The sequence below is a fragment of the Pelodiscus sinensis genome, chromosome 1 (genome assembly GCF_052426305.1).
Source record: "Pelodiscus sinensis isolate ZL-2025 chromosome 1, ASM5242630v1, whole genome shotgun sequence".
Classification (NCBI taxonomy): domain Eukaryota; kingdom Metazoa; phylum Chordata; order Testudines; family Trionychidae; genus Pelodiscus; species Pelodiscus sinensis.
The window spans coordinates 212,197,141-212,218,095 of record NC_143052.1 but is presented as its reverse complement, the minus strand read 5'-3'; the positions used below and the strand labels follow the sequence as shown (position 1 = coordinate 212,218,095).

At 39.9% G+C, this 20,955-nt stretch overlaps 1 protein-coding gene across 4 annotated transcripts in view; it reads left to right on the top strand.

Annotated features, from left to right (window-relative positions):
• The window catches only part of CNKSR2 (connector enhancer of kinase suppressor of Ras 2), a 372,258-nt gene that overhangs the window by 231,648 nt on the left and 119,655 nt on the right, over positions 1–20,955 (top strand). For all 4 annotated transcript variants that reach the window (XM_075913326.2, XM_075913323.2, XM_075913322.2 and 1 more), the window contains one exon: positions 17,759–17,892. In XM_075913326.2, coding sequence (XP_075769441.1) covers positions 17,759–17,892 — 134 coding nt within the window. The remainder of the gene's footprint in view (positions 1–17,758; positions 17,893–20,955) is intronic.

Below are 20,955 nucleotides of genomic sequence, written 5' to 3'. Positions count from 1 at the left end.
CATGACTTTTTTGAGGGCTTCCATTCATTTTTCTTGTATATATAGAGAGCTTCTAAATTACAGTTTAAATTTTCTTAAAGTTACATTAAGTGTGATTTGTTTTTAGTTTAGCTAAGCACCTAATGAAGTGCATAATTTTAATCATGTCCTTAAATATTTTGTGAATCAGGGCCTTAGATAAGTGCATGTCTTTGCTCCATCCTCTAAATAGTCCCATTGAAATCTGTTCATGTGAGCAAAGGTATGCATATGTCTAAATACTTCATAAGGATCAGTTCCTTAGGTCTACAGAAGGTCTAAGCTGACCCTTTTAATAAAACTGCAGTGTGCCAAAAATGGAAAGAGTTCGATAAAAAATAGCATTTTACTTTAGTATAAAACATCACTGTGATAGATTGTTCTGGAATTCCTAAAATTTAATTAGGAAATAAAGCTATCTCCAGACAGATGAAATCATCTTACCAACTGATGAAAGCTGAAAAAAATCCATTTCCCTTCGTTTCAGTTGTTACATAATCAAGGAAGAAAGAAATTTATTTTCCTTGCTTAAAAATTGCAATCTTAAGAGATTATTATCAAATCTTACATAGTCTAGTTTAAAAATTAATACTGTTCATTGAACTAAACAGTCATATTGTGAAGGAAAATGAGATATAGAAATGTCACTGCTGATAGTTTCTTTCTTTGCCATTTAAAATGCTAATAGGTTTATAAAAGCAACTAATACTATCCATTGCTTCCTTACCCATCCCCACCGCTATGGTTAAATATACCATTGTCTTTCAGCTTGAATAGCTGTTACAAAGATTAAGTTGTCTTAGCATATAAAATATGATGTCCTGACTGGAGATGTGGCATTAATCTTCAGCCAATGACTAGCTCATCAGCATCAGAGTATATATCTGAAAATATGTATGCATGATAATAGGAATATGCATATACTTACTTGAAAGTCATGATTTTATCAAAGATTTTTTCTAACAATACACCTGTGAGTGAAAAACACACACTATTGCTAAAAACGAGACTTGCTTCCTGCTTCCTCTTTAGCATTTTTGGTGACATTATACTGTTCATTTAATTAAATATTTGTTCTGACTACTAAGAGATGGGGGAGAAATCAGACAGCTACCAGCTTCCATCATTTCGGCTTCATCGAGTAAGAGAGCATGAGTCCTAAAGGGATAAAGAGGCAATTGCCTCCTTGTCCCTGGCATTTTCACTGCTCTCTACTGCAGCAGCCACTGTGGGGGCAGACTACGGCTCCTGATTGCCCCATTGTGAGCACTACTTTCCTTCTTCACTTGATAGATGCGAAGCAGCAGCAGTGGTCCGGGCCAGGTCTGAGGACAGTGGGTGGGAGCCTAGTCCCTGCCCCACGCTAAGCATGTATGAGATGTATCTTGTGGCCTGCCATCCTCCCCAATTCCCTGGGATAGCACTGAACCAGACTGCCAACACCCTTTTTCTTCAGAGTAGGACCGGTTGCACACAAACAGCTGTGGCCTCAGTGAGGAGGCAGAAGTGCAGATATTTCACATACTTCAAAAGTTTTGTTTAATCACTATCATAAAAGGTTTGCATGTGCACGTGGCACTGTGGCGCAGGGATGAAAATTCACTTTGCTCTTAATTTGTTCAGTCTGAGTTTAGTTTACAATTTAGCATACTCAGTATGGCACAGAGCAGATAACAGATTTCAAAGTGCAATTTTAAGGAATTTTTTCTTATATGATGATAATATAGGAAATACTCATAGTTTTTGAGGATATTTTTATTAATAGAAACTGAAATTCTATTAAAATACTAGAAATACAGGCCTGATATGACATGGTGATACGTTACAGTTTTATAGACATGAAAAAACCCACAGAAATCTTAGAGAGAGAGAGTGTGTGTGTCTGTGTCTCTGCAGGACTTCATGACTCCTAAAGTGAGAGAGAATGCTTTTTTGTAGAATAACTTTCAGAAACATATATGACAAATTTCAGAATCTGCATAATGCTAAGATCTGTCTTAAGTTAAACAGAAGAACAGTTGGCCCCAGATGAAATCCATTTTTAAAGCTTAAATAATAAGTGTGGGTATGTCTACACTACCCCGCTAGTTCGAACTAGCGGGGTAATGTATGCATACCGAACTTGCTAATGAAGCCCGGGATTTGAATTTCCTGGGCTTCATTAGCATAAAGCCGGCTCCGCCATTTTTAAAAGCCGGCTAGTGCGAACCCCGTGCCGCGCGGCTACACGAGGCGTACAGATAGTTCAGAATAACTACGTAGTTCGAACTATCTAGTCCGTGCCACGTGTAGCCGCGCGGCACGGGGTTCGCACTAGCCGGCTTTTAAAAATGGCGGAGCCGGCTTTATGTTAATGAAGCCCGGGAAATTCAAATCCCGGGCTTCATTAGCAAGTTCGATATGTATACATTACCCCGCTAGTTCGAACTAGCGGGGTAGTGTAGACATACCCTGTCAGAGGGATAGTCATGTTAGTCTGTAACTTTAAAAACAATGAGTGATCCTGTGGCACTTTAGAGATTAACAAATATACAGGATCATGAGCTTTCTTGAGTAAAGCCCACTTCATCAGATGAGTTGGAGTGGAAATAACAGAATCCAAGGTATATATAACAGCAAAAGTAGTTACCTGTCAATTGTAGGACCCATGTTCATGAAGCAAATTAAGTAGGCTGGATGTGTTCCATTTGTAGCATTTGATTGCAAATACAAATATTAAAGGGGGGGGCATTGGCTTTGTAGCACATTAACCTGTTAATATCTTTATTTAAGCCCAAGTTGACAGTGTCAAATTTGATAGCTGTAACATATTTTGATTAATATAAAAGCAAAAAGTGGGCCATAGTCTCACAGCTGTTCAAAAGTATGAAATGATTAGCATCAGACATTTGCATCAATTGTCAGTACTATTTTGATAATATTTTCATTTCCTATAAATTCTAATATTACTGTCCAGGATACAGTTTACTTCAGAATTTATACTCTGAAATTAGAAATGCTGTTTTGTTTTTCTTAAGGTCTGTATGTGCCAGTTTCACAGACAGATGATAGCTTAATATGGCAATGGGAAAGACTCATTATGAGGAGCAAATGAAAAATTGATGTTTTAACATAAATAGATACAAGGACCATCTCAATAGTCTTTATGAACCATAACATATTTTCTATATCAAGATGTCATGAAATAATTGAGAACGTTATAAGTATGCAATCATCAAAGCTAAAACTGTTCAACGATTTCAACAGAAATAAGCAATAATAAAATCCATACCCCAAAATAAGATCTTTTGAAAGTACAAAATATAAGAAGCTGTATCAGTAGCAACAGGTATGTAGAGGTAGTACTAATTAGTTATTGACTTTTTAGCACTTGTAAATCAGATTTTTATTTCACTTCTTTAAGAGAAAGAAGAAAAAGGCAAAATGAGCACTCAGATTAATCAGATAATATTGAGATAGTATTCAGTACTGGAGAGGAAAAAGGGAGTTGGCAAAATGTAAGAAGGACTGGCAGCAAAACAGATTTAGTATCGCAAGCTCCTGCATCAGCAAACATCTCTAATAGTTGTCACATCAAACTTGGAAGCATAAATGGTTTAGCAAATTAAATTAAGGAGCTCATTTACATTGGGCTTTTGTAATTGAAACCTTTTAAATCACAGTTCTAACAGAGAGTGAATAATATTAACACATTAGTCAGTAAACTGCCCTCTGCTTGCTTAGTTGATAATTGATGACGAACTTTCATGTTCATACGTACTGTTGCAAGATTTTAAAAAAATCAAAGATTTAATGGAGCAATATTAAGTATACCAATAAGATAGGTGACTGATAGATGAAGTAGTCCAACGTCAGCACCGTGTGAGTGATATTAATGACTCAGTGTGGCATATGAATCATTTTGGTGCAGGAGATGACAGAGGTTGTCAGAGTTTTAAGCTTTTATATATATATGTTCTGGTAATATTAAGAACCTCCTGTTGTCCACTGAAAAACTTTTCTCATCCTGTAGTGCTCTAGACTTGTAATACATCAACCAAAAGTTCATGGCTTGTAGATGTGAAAAGGGCTTGTTGGTAATGCCAGTTAGTCACCGGTTGGCAAATCTGAACAAGTATGCATACCACAAGCTTATTTTTGTGAATGCAATATGTTTATTTTGCACAACTTTTTTCTGTTGTAAGTGTCTTGCCATTGATAATGCACAAGTGAAATTTAGCAAATAGAACTTCCTGTTGTTTCCGTCATTTGGTTTCCTCCTTTTAGCAGAAATTTGTTTACTCCAAATTATTATAAGCTGAAAATATCTCTGAGAGGTAAAATAAGAAAAATATGCCACATCTCTGTAGTAAGTTGGGAACAAAGATGCGAAAATATGATTCAGCATATGGGATAACACTTGAGTATAATATGGCTTTATATAGTGTACAGCATCACATAATCCCAGCTTGTGTGTGCATGCATATGTATAACTTGGACTCAAATGCCCATCAGAAGAGGAAAAAACATCCATTTTGCTCTATATCTGTTTAGAACAAATGAAATTTTGACAGTGAAAGACACCTAAAGGCTTTTTCTTTAAAACTCCATAATTTTTTTTCTACCTTTTTGTGGCTTATCAAAATTATATGTTTTATACATTTTTATCCTATTATAATTTGTGAATTTCAGGTATTTTCAGTGTATATTTTTATAAAATTTGAATTAAATAGCTACAACAATGTGGCTTTTAATTTTTTTGCAGAAATATTAATTATCATGTGATCTTATAATAAATATCAACATCATGAATGCAATGATGAATCTTACTAGATTTGTTTTTCCGCTCCCTTTCCATTGTTATAGTTCATTGTGTGGCATCTAAAATGGCATACCAGATCATAATGATCATATTTTAACAATCATTAGAATTCATGTTGTGTGTCAAGTATGGAATTTATCTTCAGACTTTGTTTTTAATTTCTGTCACAAAATAAGATTTTTGAATAATTTATCTGACAACTAGAACTATGTAAACTTTTTCCCCAGAACTGTCTTGAGATTTAGAATGTTTACTGATTTGAATATTTGCTGTACCTCCTACCTTCTGTTTCCATCTACACCTGACCTGGGCAAAATACAGCCTGCGAGCCAAATCCGGCCCACCATGCCACCTGATCCGGTCCACAGAGGCAGTGGGGAGTGCCAAGCAGGCTCCCTTTCTTGCCCGGCATGCTGCTCAGAAGCGCAGCTGCAGGACGCTTTCTCTTTGAGTTCAGACGCTGTTCCCTCCCCCAACACAATCCCATTGGCTGGTTTCTGGACAGACACTGACCAATGGGAGCTGCCTGTTTGAATAACAGGTAGCCACAAAGCACAATCCTCCTGCTCACTCACTCAAGCACATGGACGAACAGCTTGCAAGCTGTCAGGTAGGCTGGTAAGTCTCCTGGCGAAAACCTGCTTCTGGCACCTCAGCCCCTCCCTTCCTCAACCCTCTGCCCCCACACTCCTATTTCAGGATACACATACTATTTCAGGATAAACTGCAAAATTTTGAACTAACCTGCTGAGGATTCCCAATCCAGACAGGACACTTTCACAAGTGTATAAAAGCACTAGAAAAACAGAGACAGATGTTTATGGAGTGTTCAGATGAGGACTCTATGCAAAGTCCATTGATATCAATGGAAAGATTCTTATTGACTTCAGTGAGCTTTGGATCAGGCGCAAAGGATTATCAGCATCCAGATTTTAGAATGTTTATCAAGAGTTGACCAGAATTCTCTAATGGGTCCGGTACTATTCAATATTTTCATAAATAATGTGGAGTCAAAAGAACTTATCAAATTTGCAGATGATAGCAATCTGGGAAGGGTTGTAAGCACTTTGGAGGACATGATTAGAATACAAAGTGACTTTGGCAAATTGAAATCAACAAGATGAAACTTACAAAGTACTTAATTTATGAAGGAAAAGTGCAATGTATAACTATAAAATAGGGAATAATTAGCTAGCTGATAATACTGCTGAAAAGGCTCTTTGGTTCACAAGAGAACATAAACTGAATGAGTCAACAATGTGATACAACTGTGAAAAAGGCTTACATCATTTTGGGATGTATTAACAGGAGTGTCATATGCAAGACATGGAAGGTAACTGTCCTATTCTACTCAGCACTGGTAAGACTTTATCTGGACTGCTCTTCCCAGTTCTTGGTGCTTCACATTAGGAAAGATATGGACAAATAGGAGACAGGGATGTGAACAGTTAACCGGTTTCCGATAAGCATCCTCCTAACTGGGTGATGCTTACTGGTAAGCAGTTAACCAATGTCTGGGAGCACTCCCTGCCTATGGCCTGATGCAGGCAGAGGGCTGCTCTAGCTCTGCTGGGCCCACCACACTGTGGGCTTCAGAGCTGGCAGTCCTGCAGGGCTGGGAGCTGGCATTCCCATGAGGCCAAAGAGCATTGGAACCAGTTGTTCTCAGTGGTCTCTGAGGATAGGAGAAATAGTAATTGATTTAATTTGCACTTAGGAAGATTTAGGTTAGATATTAGGAAACTCTGTCTGTAAGAATAATTGAGCTCTGGAGTAGGTTTCCAAGGGAGGGGGATTGTGGAATCCCCATCATTGGAGGTTTTTAGGAAGGGGTTGGACAAACACCTTTTGGGAATAGTCTAGGTTTACTAGGTCCTGTCTCAGCACAAGTTATTGGACTTGATGGTTTCTTGAGGTTTCTTCCAGACCTACATTTCTATAATTTATTATTCTGTATTAATCCATTATTAGTCACCACCATTTTGTTCTAGAGTATTTGGATGACAGTTTTTTGTTCATCTTTAAATAATGTATTATATTACTATTACTGTATTATTAAGGCTGTTAGTAATGGATTTTTAGTAGCTTACCATGCAAGGTTTTGAGGCTTAGCACTTCATTTGTTGTTAAACTTGCAGCACATACTCACTTTGCTGTACTCAGCTCTCCAGCATCTTTGCTGAAAGAAAAGAGATCTTGGAGTTATTGTGGGTAGTTCTCTCAACACATTTTCTCAATGTGCAAGGGCAGTAAAAATAAAAGTAACCATGTTAAGAATCATAATGTAGGGATAGATAATAAGAGAGATAGATGAAATATTATCATGACACTCTCTCTCTATCTATCTATCTATCTATCTATCTATCTATCTATCTATCTATCTATCTATCTATCTATCTATCTATCTATCTATCTATCTATCTATCTATCTATACCTGAAATACTGAGTGCAGTTCTGATTGCACCATCTCAAAAGAGATCTCTTAAAATTGGAAAAGGTGCAGAGAAATGCAACAAAAATGACTGGGCATATGGAACAGCTTCTGTATGAGGAGAAATTAAAAAGACTTGGACTTTTCAGCTTGATAGAGTTGACGAGGAGCTATGATAGAGGTGTATAAATTTACTTCACATAACACGGTAACCAGCGACACCCGAGCAGGAGGCTTAAAACAAACAAAAGGAACAATTTCTTCACAGTCCTTCTGTGGAAGTGGCACTTGTTGCCAGGGGGTGTTGTGAAGGTGAAAAGTGTAATGATTTTCAAAAAAGAACTAGATATGTTCATGAAGAATAGGTCCACCAATAGCTATTAGCTAGATGGTCAGGGATGCAATCCCATGCTCTGTGTCCTTAAGCTTTGATTACCAGAAGCTGGGAGTGAATGACTAGAGATGGGTCATTTAATGATTACTTGTTCTGTTCATTCCTTCTGAAGCACTTGACATTGGCCACTATCAGAAGACAGGATACTAGGCTAGATGGACCTTTGGCCTGATGCACTATGACCATTTTTATGTTCTTTAAATTTTTCCTTACCTTAGGTTTGAGCGGAAATTCTACTTTAATAATTTATCCTCTCCCCCCCCACACACACACACACTTTGTTTATTTGCTCTGCTTATATTGCCTCTGCCTTCCCCTAGTGACAATATTTTGTTCTATTTTGTGAGTTATTCTTGATTACTTTCATGAAATTACAGTTTTAATGATTAAATTTAAATAAACCCCTGTAATCTCTAGAATTTTCAGCTGCCTAATTGTCTTTTAACTGCGTAGGAGCTTGGCACCCTTTCTACTATTGTTTAAATTGGTTTAGTCCAGAATTCCTACGAAGATTGAATTTTTGATACAATATTTTATTACCTACCTCTTCATTTTTTGCTGCAAGCTGAAATAGACTGAAATTGGTCAACAAAGTAGTTTATTGGGAATGTTTGGTTTAATAAAATGTTACCAATAGGACCTTCCTGATCTGGTACCCTCGGGATCTGACCAGCTCTGAACCATGGAATTTGCTGGACCAGGGAGATCAAGGCTCCCCTCCCAGATGTTGGCTTTGCTCCTCTTCTGGACCCACTGCTCCCAGCCCTACTGAGGCTGCACTTCTGTCTGGGATGCGTCTGTGCTCCCCTCCACACTAGGGGCACTAGGTCCACTGCCTCTGGCCCGGCCAGGACTGCACTGTGCAAACCCTGGCTGGGGATGCACTCCAGGCACCACCAGTCCCGCTGCGTCCAGCCAGGGCAGGACTGCACTCCCTGCTTCACTTGCTCGGCCGTGGCTATGCTCCTGGCACCAGCCCCACTGCCTGCAGCCTCAGCGGGACTGCACTCCCTGCCACTAGCCCCAGCTATGGACTCTGCTCTCCAGCATGCTCCCCAGCACCAGCCCGGTCCTGGAGCCTGGCCAGCCCGGGCTCTCTGATCCAGCAATATGAGTGGCCCTGCCGGATCATGGATATTGCTGGTCCAGAGAGTCCTGGATTTTAGAAGCTTAACCTGTACTATTTACAAACAAAACACAATTGTTTACTGATGAAAACACTAAAAAAATTGGTACCTTAAACATTGTGTTGGTTTTACTTATATTTTAACAAGTCCTACACCTTTCTGCTACTGTTTGTTTATCACTGCTTGAATACTATGATCCCCTGTGTTTATATGTGGACACGCACACATTGTCACCATTTGTCTCACCATACTCACTTTAAACTTTACTATCAGACCAAAGCACACTGGACAATATGTTTGATCTCTGGAGACAGAAGGATTGTAATGTATCAACACGTGAGGACTCACGCACAGTCCACAAAAATGGCACTGACTGGAGCACTGTATGTTTCAGACAACGGCAGAGAAATTCTTTGAAAATGCCAGCCCCAAACATGACCAAAGATAAAATATTTGGAAGGAGCATAGTGTATTTCATAATTGGTTGTATCTGGCACTAGCGTGTGTGTGTGTATGTCTGTGTGTGCATAGCGTAAGTTGCCTCAGCTAGCTAGACCTTATGTATGCTTTATCATAAGGATCTCAGGCTATGTCTACACTATGGAATTAGCTCTAATTTATCTAAGTATTTAGCATTCAATATTATAAAGTCGAAGATGCATGTCCTCACTATGCATATTCAGTCTGTGGAGTATGTCCCCGCTACTATAGCTAGTATTGACTCAACGTGTGATGTACTGTGGGTAGCAAGCCCACAGTTCCTCCTATCCATTTGAATCTGGATTAGGCTCCTAATGCCTGAGGGGGCTAAAAATACTGCAGATGTTGCTGATGATTTTAGGTACATCTCATTAACCTTCTGTGATGCACTTACCTCCTTCCTGCCTGCCTCTCTCCTTCCTTGAAAGTAACAACAATCCATCATTTCACACCTTTTGTCCTGGGTTATCCATGCAGATGCCATAATACGGCAGGCATAGATCCTGTTCAGCTGCACACTGCTGTTGTGAGCATTGCAAAAACCTTGAGTGTTACACTGAAGAAGGTCTAGAGCCTACCCAGGAGCTTCCAGCACAAGGAAGAATGTGAGGAGGCCACGCACACATGGGATGGCCATGCTGCAACCCATGGAATAGGGGGATTGGCACATGTTGGCAACAGTCAAGCACACTGACACGGTGGAACACTGATTCTGATCCTGGGAAACCAGTACTGTTGTGGGACTGCATAGCTATGTAGGTATGGGATGAGGACCAGAGGCTGAAATAATTTCACATGCATAAGGCCACTTACATAGAACTTTGCAGTTTGCTTTCCCCTACTCAGAAGTGCAGCAGTGCCAGAATGAGACCCACACGTACAGTTGAGAGGCTAGTGGTGATAGCCTTGTGGCAGCTTGCAATGCTAGACGGCTACCAGTCAGTCAGGAATCAGTTCAGAGTGGGTAAATCTGCAGTGGGAATTTCTGTGACTCAGGTAGTCAGGGCAATCAATATCCTTCTGCTAGGAAGGACAGTGACTGTGGGAAACATTCAGGACATAGCGAATGGTTTTGTTGTGATCGGGTTCCCTAATGGTGATGCATATATCCCTATGTTGGCACCATGCCACCTTGCCAAAGAGTACTTAAACTGCAAGAAATACTTCTCAATGGTTGCTGTTTCACTGATATTGGCCTGGGATGATTGGCAAAGAGGCCCGACGTGCGTTTTTCAGGAACTGCAGTCTCTTCAGAAAGCCGCAAAACAGAACTGAGTTCCCAGACCAGAAAATTACCGTTGGTGATGCTGAAATGCCAATAGTTACTCTTGGGGACCCAGCCTACCTCTTGCTTCCATAGCTCATGAAGCCATATGCCGGCACCCTAGATAGCAGTAAGGAGCAGTTCAACTGAAGGCTGACCAAAAGCAAAAGTAGTGGTAGAATGTGTCTTTGGGCATAAAAAGAGTTGTTGGTGCAGCTTATTGACTAGGTTAGGCCTCAGCAAAAGCAATATTCCCATTGTTGTTGCTGCTTGCTGTGTGCTGCATAATATCTGTGAAAATAAGTGGGAAAGCTTTCTGACCTGGTGGGGGATTTAGACAGATCACCTGGTGGCCAATTAGGAACAGCCAGACACCAAGGCAATAAGAAGAGTGATCAAGGTGTGCTGCACATCAGAAATGCTTTGAAACTGGTTTTATGAATGACAAGACAATAATGTGATAGTTGAGTGTGTTGCTCATTACCAAGCTACCCCCTGTTGTTGAACTGCCCTATAAACCAACTCCCCATCCCCAACCACACTTGGCACAGTGAATAAAGATCCTATTGTTCTGAAATCATGCATTTTTATTCAGACTAATGAACAGTGAATACAGGCATTGCTGAATGTTAAAGGAAATGTGGAGAGCAACGAGAGAAAAGCTACATGGTTTATTACTATCACTCTGTATGGTGTTTTTAGGACATCTGGGAGAGGAATCTATGAAACTTAGTGAGAAGGGCAGGTCATTTTATCAATGGGCACACGGGGTCTCTGTGGCCTAGCTGCCTTTCCTGCACCTCCACCGAATGCCTCATCAGGTCTCTTTGCTTTCCTGTGAGCCTGTCCTGATCTCTGCATGCGGTTCTGTCCTGTTCATTCTGGATGACTTCTAACCATGTGTGCCTAAATGCTTTGAACTGTACTTTGAGGAGGCTGTGAAGGCTAGGACTACAACAGAGTTTAAAGAGAAGGAGGTAGATAATTTAATGGAGGTTAGGTCTATAAAAGGCTATTAGCCAGGGGATAGAAATGGTGTCCCTGTCCTCTGTTTGTCAGAGGCTAGAGAAGGATGGCAGGAGACAAATCGCTTGATCATTGTCTTCGGTCCACCCTCTCTGGGGCACCTGGTGCTGGCCACTGTCAGTGGACAGGCTACTGGGCTAGATGGACCTTTGGTCTGACCCGGTACGGCCGTTATGTTCTTATGTACCCTATTGGTGCAGGAGGATTGCATGAGCTTGTTAAACATCTACAATTTTTCACCTTCTAATCTGTTATAGCCTCACTGCTCGAGTGGGGGAAAGTCCTAGAGACAGATCTCCAGCTGCATGGGGGAAAAGAACCACAAGGGCAGACTTTACAGACGATACATTGTGAAAGAGATGATCAACTCTTTTACAGTGAATGAAACACTTCAGAGCACAAAGCACATATGCTAGTTACAAGGTTGCATTTTGCTTTTTGAGCATCTGCCATACCAGTTAGCTTGAACACATGGCAGTGCATTGGGCAGCAGAATTTGGTTAGCAAGCAGTCATAATAAGCAAAGGGTTAGGGAGAGGTCTTTTGCTTCTGCTTTGAAAACATGAGAAAGGGTAGTTGCAAACTACACTCCCTCTTTTCCACAGCAACCTGGATGTTGCTTGACTGCTTGTTCATCTGTTTGCCTTTGCAAAGGAGGGGCTGCAGGTTCGGGAGGGAGGGACACAGAATGAGCACAGTCAGCATGGGTTGACTGCTCCCTCACATCATGACTATTCTCTGGGATGATCCCTTTGAGCCAGTCATAAACAGGGCAGCACACCTTGTGTCTATAATTTGTTGGGGATCAGCAAACAGAAGGTGGATTGTCTTAGTACTATTACTTACAAAACTTCCCTCATTTCACCCAGGTAATCAAAAGTAATATCAACCTCCTGAGGGTGAGAGAGCAGGAAAGGGAGTGGCTGCTGCATGAATCTGGGCAGAGACCTTTTGCTGCTCTGCTTTGGTCTCTACAATAGTGCCAGATCATTTACTCCCAGCTTGGCATGGTAAGGTATTCTACTGCGAAGGCGGAATAAGGCAACCCTCCCCAGAGACCTTCTGAGAAGGATTGCAGAGTACCTCCAGAAGAGCTTTATAGAGATATCCAGGGAGGATTTGTGGTCCATCTCCAGGCACATAAGCAGACTTTTAGGGGGGACCTAAAAGTGTGGGTGGACTGTGTGGCTGGACTGACCACCACTGTATCCCAATTATGCCACTGTATCCCAATTGTTCAGTGCCACTCAAACATTAAACCCAATGACATTTAACCATTGTAATGTCATTATAAATGTGTGCTCACTAAAGGTGCCTTCCCTGTCATCAGGGTACTTTAACAATAGGTCCTAGGAAGGGATTGGCTCCAGAGTTAGGTCCTGGTTGTTGGGAGAAGGGATCTTTTGCTTGCTTGTTGCATGTTCGCCTCCTCAACAATTTCCTCCTTGCTGTTGCCTGAGGCTGCCTGTAAAGTCTCTTGGAAAGTATTCACAGAGGTTTGGGATCCTGGTTGGAGCCCCCACTAGAATGCCATGTAGCTGTTCATAAAAGCAGCATGTCTGTGGCTCTGACCCAGAGTGACTGTTTGCCTCCTTTGTCTTCTGGTATACTTCCTGAGCTCCTTTATTTTCACTCGTCACTGCTATGTGTCCCTGGTGTAGCCTCCACCACTCTCTGCCCTGTGCAATTTCGGAATAGATGTCAGCCTTTCTTCCTCTGGTTCAGAGTTCTGCTTACACAGAGTCTTCTTTCTGCACAGATCCAATATCTCCTCCTAGGTTGAAGAGTTCATTTGCGACCCTAGACACTCATGGTTAGGTGTGCTGCTGGGCTCATCATGCTGACCAAAAAAGGAATGAAATGCAAAAGTTCCTGGCGCTTTTCCTGTGTACCTGGAAGTGCAGCACACCATAGTGCTATCCATAGCAGTCACATTAGGGCACTGTGGGACACCTCCCAGGGGCCAAAAAACATTGAACAGTGTTGTGTATCCACTAGCCCAAATTCTACCCAGGAAAGTAGAATTTAGCGCTGTGCTTCTTGTCAAGGTGAAGTACAGCAGTCAGTTTTAAAAGCCCTTAGGGTCAGTGGAAGAGAGGTTGGTTTTACAGACACGTTCATTATAAAATCAACCTAACATAGATTACTTCGACGTACCCTCATAGTGTAGACCAGGCCTTAGTGACAAGAGCACTACTACACATAGCAGCGAAAAAAGATTTTGCTTTCTTCTAGACTCTATAAGTTCCATAGTGTGGAAAACAACGTATGTCAGTGCCGATTTTCCTAACTTTCATTTCAAGGATGTTGTGATGCTTGATTTATTTTTGTAAAATGCTTTGTAAAATGCTTTGAGATACCCTGGTGGTTGAATGTTGGGGGTGAGGGGAGAGTGGATGAAAGTTATTGTACTCTGCAAGTTTGTCCAGAATCAGAGCTCCACTCACTTCTGCTTCTAATATGTTACTCCTACTCCTTTCTTTCATGCTTGGCTCACCAACCACAATTCTGGTCTTTAAACATTGAACATTCTGACTGTTGTTGGAATTAGGCCTCAAGTTTAACACCCCACTGAGCTGAAATGTGAGAGAGGCTCATACCTAACAGCTATTGTTCCAAGCTCTTTCTAGGTTCTGGTATTCATCCCATTATGAACTGCTTTTACTTCTCATTTGGAAGGTTATCTTCAAACCATAATGACCTAACTTGTTTGATTCTTTTTTAATGAAAGCTGAGCTTCTGTAGCCCAAGATGGCAGCCATCACAATGAAATAACACTTTGTTGAGCTATTGCCAGGCAGCCAAATTTGACACATTTTGAAGAGCTTGTTTCTGTCTTATCTGTTGAAAACAGTGACTAACATCTGGCAGTGACAATTCATTTCACTTTTCCATTTCTTGGTTTAAAAGTAGGCTTCTAATTCTATCCTTACTGCCGCGTTTCTTCTCTGCTCTTATGGAATAAGATGAACGGGTGAATTTTGCAAGGGTAGAATACATTTAGCTCTGTCTTGGAACAGTGCACCAGAACTTTGTGCTTAAAGTTGTAGAATCTACTTACAGTTCTTAACTTTCTGAAAACCTCGTACTCTCTTGGGAGTGCTGATAAAGCTACTGTCCAGTACGACACTAGAGTTGATCAGATCCCCGGAGACTTCAACGTCCGCTCAAAAACCAACTCTGATATCATAACCCAAGTTCAGCTGCCCAACATGGAAACTAAGGGTTTCCATCAAGTTCTCTTCAGAGCCCTAACCCCATTCAGCAGGATGTTGTATACATACTGTTCGCTAATGGAGTGAACATCACATCTTCCATGGCAAGATCAGAGTTTCTACTGGCTTATTTGAACAGTGGAGAGACCACAGTCTCTCATTCTAAAGACTCATAAATCCATCAAATACCCAGAGCCCATTGTCAGAACTAGTCTAAACAGCAAACCAACTGATAAACCTAGATTGCCTTAACAAAATCTTGGACTCATTTACTACCTGCTATGAAGTGATACTGCTAGGACTGCCAGATTGCAACAAAAAAGTTTTAGCAGAGGCTGGGTCTGTCTTATATACAGATAGAAGGCCTGGAGGATCATCTTGGCCAACACACAGGGAAACTCTTTGCTAGTTCCCTGCTCTTACAACATAGTGAATCAAGGTCACTGGGGTGTCACCTGGCCATGTTCTAAAAGGAAAATTCACTCTCCCTGACACTCAATAAGCCTGAAAAAGCACTGCCCATGCTGAATGTACATTAGAAAGGAAAGAAAATGCTTTGCTTTACTAGATGGTTCTAGGATTCTGAGTTATTTTTCATGATTGAAATCTTCAAGACGAGATTTTTATTGTCTTAGTTCAGAAGGTTTTTTTGCGTTTTTTGAAATTCTTGAAACTGATTTAAATTTCATGCTTGTTTTTAATACTCATATAGTCTTTTATCCATTCCTTCCTCTTGCTATCTTTTCCCCTTGCCTGACCTCCCTGAAACAGAGGCTGAAGTTTGTGTATTTGTTTATTGTTTTTTTGTTTCATTTTTTACAAAATCAGAGTTTGAGGGACACACATTGGGTGTGTCTAGACTACAGGTTTTTTTTTTTTTTAAAAAAGGGGCCTTTTTTCAAAAAAACTTCACCTACACTGCTGATGCGTTCTTTCGAAATTAAATCGAAAGAACATGGCAGTTTTTTCGACTGTGGAAAACCTCATTTCACGAGGAATAATGCCTTTTTTTTCAAAAGTGCTCTTTCAAAAAAGGCGTTATTGAACGCAAACAAGACTTTTTCGAAAGAGAGCATCCAGACTACCTGCGTGCTCTCTTTCGAAAAAGGAGCTTGCTTTTTCGAAAGAAGTAGTTGCAGTCTAGATCCTCTCTTTCGAAAGAGGCTTTTTCGAAATTCTTTTGAAAAAGCCTCTTTCAAAAGAGGATTGTAGTCTAGATGTACCCATTCATTGCAGCATTTTTAGAATAACTGAGAAGCAAACGAATAGAAAACACTTCAGTGGTTTAGTACACACCTGTTAACAGTTATAGATTACTAAGATTCAGCAAGGCGGGATTGAAAAGTGACCTTAAAGTTAATATTTTAAAAACACAATGCAAGATTAACATTGGACCAACAAAAATTCCAGAGTGAAGTCTAACACAATAGGACTTGCAAGTAATGTTTTGAAGATGCCCTGTGGCACAGGATTTCCTTTCTTGGTTGTAAGATGTTTCAGATCTCCTGAATGGCACAGATGATTCTAACAACATTTAAAAATACAAAAAGGAAATACTACAGTAATATGCAGACAATTCTGATTAATCCAATTACTACTATTGTGCAAAACTGAAAATTGACTTACTAAGAAAGCAGCAGCTCATTGCTGTCTTACAGAAGGTGAAAATTTGGAAGAAAGTCTAGTATTAAACCCTCAGGGTTTGGTGTAGTCTAGGTACGCTGCAGAAGTGCCACGATTAATATATGGGGAATGAGAGCTGATTACACTTTTCAGACGTGCCCCATTGGCTTGTCACAATTTATTCTTTACAGAGATTACAGAAGTGTCTTCTATGTATACTGTCCTTTTAGCCCAATCTCATAGCTTTTCTGTTCAAAGTACAAAATGAAATAGTTGTGTCCTAAAGCACTGATGTACGTGAGGAATCTATGGCTGTCATGACCACTGTGTACTTCCAAGCCCTTAAGATTTATTCTTCAAGGCATTTCTTTTTAACAAAGAAGGAGAGTGAGCTCTTTAAAATCAAAGCAAAATAAAAACCAACATATTTTTAATTTTAGAATTACTCAGCATGGATCAAAATAATGGCATTTGCTTTCGTTTCTAGTATGGTTATCATAAAAGCCAAAACTGAATGCGAGTGAGCAGAAATATTGTGAGGCTAAGCAAACTAGAGTCTCTCTTATTTCCTTCATTGTTCTTCTCCATTTCACACTCAGAGAAAGAGATATAAGAACTGATGGAGCTATTAATCAGAGATATTGAGAGGGAGAACACCAAGCTGGAGTGGTAGCTAGATTACAGGCATAGTCTGCAAAGGAGGCGTTCACTGCCTGACTAAGGCTTGGGTAGGATAGGTAGAAAATGCACAGTAACATAGAAGGGGTTATTTGGTGAAATGTTCCCTGAAGAATGAAGAAGAATAGACTCCCATTTGCTCTGTATCATAATATTTCTATGTATAAAATACTAAGTCAGAGCTACAATATCCAAAGCTGTAGAAAGACTGAAACTTCCAGTTATTTCTTACATAATAGCACAGGTATTCTAGAATGTAAATAATATGTTTTTAATGATTAACCTTTATTGTAAACATAAGAGTTTTCCTTTTAATGAGTAATTTTAAAAATATCACTAACTTCTGGGTTACTTACATTAATGATATTCCAAGTGGTATATCTACATGACTCTTTTTACGGGTACTGGCAATGAACTTCTTGTCCTAAACAAGAGGGAAGGAGAAAAGGTGTGAAGAGGAGGTGTTTCACAAGAATAGCTCATGTCCCTTATATGGTTTGTGAATATCCCTTCTCTTTAATATGAATATTTTTCAGAAAGTATAAAATAATTATATAACATCAAAACTATTCATTTTAAAGTTTTATTTTATCAGTGTATGTGAAGTTTGTCTTTAAATTTAATTTTAATTTGAAAATAAGAATATGCTAGCTTTTACAAGATATCCATGTGGGTTTTTCCCTTTTTTTATTTTTACCAGCCGCTTATTCCTAGAAGCCCTACAAGCAGTGTTGCTACACCATCCAGCACAATCAGCACACCCACTAAAAGAGACAGTTCAGCACTCCAGGATCTCTACATACCCCCTCCTCCGGCAGAGCCTTACATTCCCAGGTAAAAAGCTAATGATATTGTTGCAGGCTAATACGGTTTATGGACAAAGAATGGTATTTGTAAAATGGCTGAGCCTTCAAACTAATTGAAGACAAAAGGAAGGAAAAATTTTACATTTGTTGAAAGCACATATTCTTGTATATGGATTGAAGGAAGGAGGCCTCTGATATTATCCCACAGAGCTGGACTAGTTGTTAGAAATATAAGAATAACTACACTGGATCAGACTAGTTGTTAGAAATATAAGAATAACTACACTGGATCCAGCATCGTGCCTCCTGCAGTGGCCTACACTATGTAGTGCAGAAAAAGTTTCAAGACTCTCAGAATAGGTAGATGTGGGCTAATTTGGTGTCATTCTAATCTCTAGTAGTGAAAGATTGTTTTAAACCCTGAAGCAAAACTAAAAAAAATGTCAGAGGTTGAAATGAGACTCTCCAGAACAGGGGTGGGCAAATACCGGCCTGCGAGCCAGATCTGGTTCCCCAGGAATAGCCCCTGAGAGGCTGCTGCCTCTATATTTATCTGTGCCTCCACAGATATGGGCAATTGCAGCTCCTGTTGGCCGTTAATCACCATTCCCAGCCAATTGGAGCTACAGGAAGCAATACAAACCAGAGCACTTCTTCCCACAGCTCCTGTTGGCTGGGAACCGTGATCCGCACCCAACAGGAGCTGCAATCACCCATTCCTGCAGAGGCACAGGCAAACATAGTAGTGGCAGCCTGCCTGGGGCTAACCCTGATGAACCGCTGCTGTTTTATTGCCCACCCTTGCTCTAGAGCTAAAAATGTGAATCTTTACAGCTTGAACTAAAGAGAGAGGCTCTTAGTGCAATTGATTGCTACTTTTCTATAGCCTTTGTCATTCCTTTTTAAGATACATTTTATGTAATAACATTGGAGCAAATTGCAGGAGCAATATTTGAGGTATGATTTTCGTTCTCCTATATTCTGTAGCTACCCAATTGTTCTCTTAAATATATATGCCACTCTGTGCAGAAATAGCCACCTTCACTGCTGTCCCATCAAGTCTCCAGCTGACTTCCTCTGTCACAGAACATTTTCCTTCTGACTGAGCTGTCAGCCTCCAGTTAGGAGCCAGAACAGCAGCAGGTTCATCCTTCAGTTTATCACGCTGTCCTTTGCTGCCTATTAACACTCATCCAGTTCAGTACGCTACCACAGTATATCCTGCCATTCCTTTGTAATCCTGTATGGATATTATAGCAGGGTTTCTCAAAGTAGGAGTCACGAGCCCTCAGGTGATCACAAGATGGTTACATGGGTGTTGCAAGTTGTCAGCTTCATGAGGTTGATAGCCACAAGTCCCAATTAAGTTAATCCCCATTGCTTTTCATTTATAAGGGGGAGCACACTCAGTCACTTACTGTGTGAAAGGGCTGACCAATACAAATGTTAAAACTGCTTTATTATAGCGAACAAATACATTAGTAAAATATGCACTGTAAGCTGTACTGATGCCTTAGAATGAAGTGAGAATACCAAGAGAATATGGTTCAGATTTTTCTTAAAATGTTTTGGTGTTAGTGTGTAGAGAACTCTGTATGATCAAGTTATGATTGAAAAAGCTCTTTTGTCCCCTGGCAACCTTTTATTCCATTTGCTAAGCTATGTTGGAAGAGCATTGTGCATATTTCCTGGGAGTGAGGGTTAATTGGAGTCACTCAGCAGTGACTCTTCCTGCCGGTTGATAAGATGTATTGCCTGATGTTGACAAGACTTTTTTATCGGTTATCCAAGGGTGAGGAGACTGGGGAAAGGGGAGGGACTGCATTTTTATGAGAAATCCAGCTTCTTCAGGGATATTTAAAACCTTTTGGAGAAGTATACTGAATTTCTGGGTCATAGTTCTGCTGATCTTTTAATGCCTCTATGAAGCCCTGAAATGAATCTTGTAATTCATTCCTGGTCACTCCATTGTCTTATCTAATCCATCATTCATTTTTAGAAAAAATGTAAATTCTGTCACTATGTAGCATGAAGCCTAGTTTGCCCTTGCTTAAACTATTATTCCAATGTGTATCTTTAAAAAAATGACAGAACCATATAGGTAGTTTCTCTTTAGGGCTTTTTTTCTCCTATTTAGAAAAAAGGATGCCAGGCATTTTGTTTGAAATGCCCATAGGGGATGAAAATGTCTTTAATTCACCTAATAACTGGATGATACCATATCTCTATGTAAATAGTACTGAAAGAACATTGTGCCATCAGAAAAAATATCTCTAATGTTTAATTCTAAACACTTCAGGTTAAAAGAAAAGCGCATAAAGAGGTCAAAGTTATTCAGGTTTCTCTTTAGATGGAGAAGTTTTATATTTATCTTTGAAACTGAAGCTAAAATACATTTCTGGTCCCAGAGAAGTAATGCCTATAAATTTCTTATCAAATATCTAATCCTGTTTGTTTTAGTATATTATTAAATGAGAAAATTAATTTGTTTTGCACAGCATTTTTAATATGCAATCCTACTTCAACATCTTAAAATCATCTGTAACCAGAAGCTGTGATGCTTAAAAATTCATCCTTTACATGATTTATTCTAGGCATAAAAAATGCTAGTAAAGTTGGTGTGTTAACTGACAATAATGATATACTATATCAATAACTTATCAGTTCAGTGCACTGAGCTTATAGCATGATTAAGCTGTGCATTTCTGTAATCTTTTTGTCAGCTTTATCCTATTGAACTAGAGTTCACTTCACAAACCCATCACATAATATATTTCATAATATGACTTGATTGAAAAGATTTGTTCTGGCATGTCAGCAGTCTTTTGTCTGCAATTATATGCATTTACACAAGTCTTTATTTTTATTTTGTGTACCATGATATAGGCTCATGCTACTCTCTTGGCTAGCTGTTATTATTAGCCTTCTTGTTCGCTACAGCAAAGGCAATAATTATTTTATTACTGGAGGAGAATAGCTTTGATGCATATTGTATATGCCTGTAGCCATATCACAGCGGTGGGCAATAACCAGCCCTCAGGCTGGATGTGGTTCACCAGGGTTAGCCAATGGGAGCTGAGGGAATTGGCAC